The sequence below is a fragment of the Octopus bimaculoides genome, chromosome 23 (genome assembly GCF_001194135.2).
Source record: "Octopus bimaculoides isolate UCB-OBI-ISO-001 chromosome 23, ASM119413v2, whole genome shotgun sequence".
NCBI lineage: Eukaryota > Metazoa > Mollusca > Cephalopoda > Octopoda > Octopodidae > Octopus > Octopus bimaculoides.
The window spans coordinates 25,714,982-25,720,070 of NC_069003.1; the positions used below are offsets into that span (position 1 = coordinate 25,714,982).

Below are 5,089 nucleotides of genomic sequence, written 5' to 3' on the forward strand. Positions count from 1 at the left end.
ATATATATATATATATAGGCAAATCGGAAATAAAAAACAAACACAGCAAAGTCAAAAGGATGTACACAGTGTATGTATGATATTAGGTTGACGCTCAGTTTAAGACGGAAAAAAAGAGAGGTTGTGTGACGATTCGAACATGGTTCTTCGTCAGAAAGAGGAAAAAGGAAAGGTCCGAAGAGAAGGAAAAGAATAGTCTGAGAAAAACACTTGTGTGGTTACACATATACATGTGTGTGTGTGCGCGCGCGCCCGTGTGTGTGTGAGTGTGTGTGTAAGGATTCAATTGTTATAAAGATGCAGTAGAACCTAAGCACATCAACAGGTAGGACGCCAGAAATGGCTGGGCACGATAACACAGAGTTCTCAGGGAGGTAAACAATAATGAAGGTTTCGCGTCTTGATAGGATACTGCAGATAGGTAAGTACCAAATCCAATTTAAACTGTGGATCTGACTTTGGGGTTGGTTCAAGGTGTGGTGTAGATATAAAAAGAGAACACAAATGGCCTTTAAAATCACGGCAGCTGGTTTGATGCTTAGCAGTATTTCGTCCATCTTTACGTTCTGAGTTCAAATTCTGCTAGGATTGATTTTACCTTTCATCCTTTCCAGATCGATAAAATAAGTACCAGTTGAGCACTGGGGAACAATGTAATCGACTTACTCCTTCCCCGAACTTGCTCACCTTGTGCCAAAATTTGGATATGTCACAAAATATGGGTTTCAAATTTTTGCACAAGTCCAGCAACAAGTCGAGGGTGTGGTGGTAAGTTGTTGTGGAAGGATTCCTGCCATCCCCAAGTGACTAAAGGTGGACTGACTCATTATTATAAAGTAAAGAACTATGAGCGATTGGAGTTCGTGTTGGTAGCAGTTCACTGTGAGCCTTTGATGTAGAGTGATGAGTCTCGTGTAACAGTAATAGTAATATGTCGTGTATATACTTTCTTCCTCACTGATTCGTTATATTACATATCAAATACAAGGATATAAAATAAGTCGATTACATTGAATACACATCGACCGGATGAAAGATAAAGTTAACCTGAAAAGGTAAAGACAGACGAAATGCCGCTAAGCATTTACCCCGGCGTCCTAACAATTCTGCCTGTTCGCCGCCTTTATATGTCATAAAATATTGAGATTTGTATTATAATTTCAGGACATGGATGCTAAATTGAAAAATGCCTTCATTAAAGCGCTTACCAAACATCGAAATGAGGAACTGCAGAGATCAAACAAATTGGACCAGGACGAAACAGCAATTGAATATAACGACTTTGCTGACAGCCGGAAGTTCCCACGCTTGTGTAAATATAATAAATAGAACTTAATTTATTCGTGTTCATTTTTGTTTAAATTCTGTAAATTACCCTCATCCATCCGTGCATGTGTACTACTCTTTTTGTTGTTGTTGTTTATGTCTAAGTGTCTCCTCTACTGGATTTAAGGTAGGACAGTTTGCTGTGCTGATGACGCCAATTGACGTAGAAATAGGTGTTCCACAGCTGTCCTCTTGTCTTCAGTCAGACTGTCTTTTCCCCTCAATGGTATGTCGGTTTTGGAGAGGTTTTGATTCATAAAATTATCTTTCCTTCGCGTTTGGAGTTGATCGTAATTACCACGAGATAATTTATTTTGTCCTTACGTGAAGATTACTTCAGTAAATCAAGATTTTATTCTGTATCTTATTTGATATACCTTTATTCGGCTTTGTTATATCTATCTATCTATCTATCTATCTATCTATCTATCTATCTATCTATCTATCTATATTCTATCGGGATCTTTTGCCGAACCGCTAAGTTACGGTTGTCAAGCGATGGACACACACGCACACACGCACACATACTCAAGTATATATATGAGTGTGCATGTGCGCGTGTTTATACATAAATACATATGTATACACACATGCATATATACACTCGTTATCATGTACACACACATTCATATATACACTCGTTATCGTGTATGATCACTTTCTGCCCTAAGGTAACAGATGTAGTTTTCCTTATCACGGGTTTCTATGACGATGATGACATACAAAAGTATGGTAAAACCCAAATTCCTCTTTCTAGACATCGGCGGTATTTCTATGCAGGAAGCAGCCATACACAGCTGAGCGGAGAATTCGGATCACGACTGCTGCTGCTTGAACACCGTCTTCTGCACTTCCACGTCGTAAAGTGGATCGGTGGTAAGCCGGATAGGTTTTAAGTCAACAACAACCTGTACTTAGTTGTATATTACGGTTGCAAAACAGAGTACGGTCAACCATACCAGCAATTAATATGTATGTACCACTTATCAGGAATGTGTTTAATATATAAAATTGGTGCATCCAATTATGTTACACCGCTAAATTTAGTTGTTATTTAGGCAATGTGTTAGTGGATGGTTAATGCTTGTTTGTGATGTGGTACTGAAGAAGGAGCAAGAAATCCTGAAATGTGCATATACACCCATTACCTATTTTTCTCTCTTCGATCGCATTGTTTATATACACGTATTCATATATGAAACGTAACTTTCACTGCTGTCCATACCAGCAATTAATATGTAGTGTAATGCTTCTTCTATTTGGTTGACAAATATCAATATTTTACACACAGGGGTTAGAAGAGCATCAGACGAGCCGAAAACCAAATTGACACCATTACAACGATGTCGGGAAAAAGGTAATTCATTTCATTCATGCACGCATACTAACGCATTCACGCACAGAAGCACATACATGCACATATGTACGGGCAGACAGATACACACATGCAGACGCAAATACACATAAACGTACACGCACACATATAGATTCACTCACACATGCACAGACAAACACACACATAGAAACATACATTCATAAGTAGCGCTCAAATGATTTGAACTTACACTCCGAAATCATTACCGAGGGCTAAGTTCGCGTGGTAAAGAGTGGCTGTTAGAGGAATCCAGGTGAGCAGATTTGGAGATAATGATGCAAATAAACAAATTAAACTGTCGGTAAAGATTTCGACGTATAAATTCAAATCATTTGAGCGTTACTAAGTGTTTTCTATATAGAGATTCTCTCGATCTCATTTGTTAACTATATGGAGCTACTTAGGGTTTCATCTGTTGACTCTATACATATATACGTATATGCTTTTTTTGCCAGTTTGCAACATGTAGTTCTCTTCACTCTGACAGTTCCGTCCGTAATTTTTTGATACAATTCCTTCACATATAACTCATGTTACACTTTCTAACATCCTATTACAAACATGTTTCTAACGTGTTACTTTTCTGAAACAATGTGTAACTTTAAAAAACGTTTTCTGCTAGAAAATGTTCAATACATACAAAAAACACATACATACATGCGTAAAATATGCGCACATGAATGCATGCATACATACATACGTACATACATACATACATACATACATACATACATACATACATACGAGGTTTTGTTAGTAAGTGCTTAAAGGAGAATCTGGATAAACTGGGATTTTCAGAAAGAGAAATCGACCGGCTAATTCGTACATTACAAGTGCAATCTGTGAGTGGAACAGTAAAGATATGCAAGACTTTTCTCAAGTTCTCCCTACTCAGTGGAAGATTTATAATAATTAAAAAATAGAAGAGACGTACATACAGAAACTGTATATTGTAGTGGAAATTAGCTGCCCAGCGGATGTTAACGTAAAGTTAAAGATCAGCAGAAAGAAAATACCTACGCTAAGCTATTGAGAAATCTACAGTTACTGTACCCAGATTACAAGTTCAAGCTTGTATCTGTAATTATTGGGGGACTGAGAAATGTAACACACTCCCTAAATACCAATCTTGAGAAATTAGGTTTCTCAAAACCAGAAAGGAGAAGGCTGATTCGAAGACTGCAGATCCAAGCCACGACTGGAACTGTAAAAATCTGCAAAAATTTTTCAGACGTTTATCATTTAAGTATATAAGCATGTCTCGACAAGTAACTACATGCATGAAAATACAAACATCAAACGAAACATACAAATCTGCACATGCACTGACTCTAAATACTGCACATAAACACATACATGCAAAAGTACTCTGTTGATGTTGAAATTCGAATGAAGGTGGTGAGCTGGCAGAAACGTTACCCCCCCGGGCGAAATGCTTAGCAGTATTTCGTCTGCCGTTACGTTCTGAGTTCAAATTCCACCAGAGTATACTTTGCCTTTCAGCCTTTCGGGGTCGATATATTAAGTACCAGTTACGCACTGGGGTCGACGTAATCGACTTAATCCCTTTGTCTGTTCTTGTTTGTCCCCTCTATGTTTAGCCCCTTGCAGGCAATAAAGAAATAAGAAGGAGCCTTGGATCTTGGTTAGAAACTGGCTCCTTCTCTGTTCAGAAGAAATCTTGAAATAAAACTGAATAGTAACATACATACATACACGCATACATACATACATACTTACATACATACACACATACATACATACATACATACATACATACATACATACATACATACTTACATACATACATACACACATACATACATACATTTACGATTAAGTTGGTTCGATAATAAGTATGACCATTGCTTGTTAAAAGCAAACATGATTCTTAAAAAATCCAGCGATCAAGCAGCAGTTTTTATTACGTCTATCACATAAATGTCTCTTCTCCAGCGATCAAGCAGCAGTTTTTATTACGTCTATCACATAAATGTCTCTTCTCAGTTAAATGATATGCAGAATCAGGATATTTAGCCTTGCGCGCAGATAAGTGTCTTTTCAGATCACTGATAGAAAGACAACGTTTACAACGCAATTGGCAGACATATGACCTTTCAGGTTGCGCTGATGATTTAAAAAATTATTAGCTTAATTGGTTCATGTACACACACACACACACACACACACACACTCACACATCTATATATAGTATAATCTAGCGACATAAAGATCTACTTCTCTCTCTCTCTCTCTCTCTCTCTCTCTCTCTCTCTATATATATATATATATATATATATATATATATATATACCTGAAATCGATAGGGATATGCTTATCGATTTTGAATATTTACTGTCTCTACTATGTCCATCACCTTAATCTCTA

At 37.2% G+C, this 5,089-nt stretch overlaps 1 protein-coding gene across 1 annotated transcript in view; it reads left to right on the forward strand.

Moving 5' to 3' along the window:
- The window catches only part of LOC106877261 (repetitive organellar protein), a 58,282-nt gene that overhangs the window by 25,514 nt on the left and 27,679 nt on the right, over positions 1–5,089 (forward strand). Inside the window, exons 12-13 of the mRNA XM_052975948.1 lie at positions 1,165–1,312; positions 2,618–2,683. Of these exons, the coding sequence (XP_052831908.1) occupies positions 1,165–1,312; positions 2,618–2,683 (214 nt within the window). The remainder of the gene's footprint in view (positions 1–1,164; positions 1,313–2,617; positions 2,684–5,089) is intronic.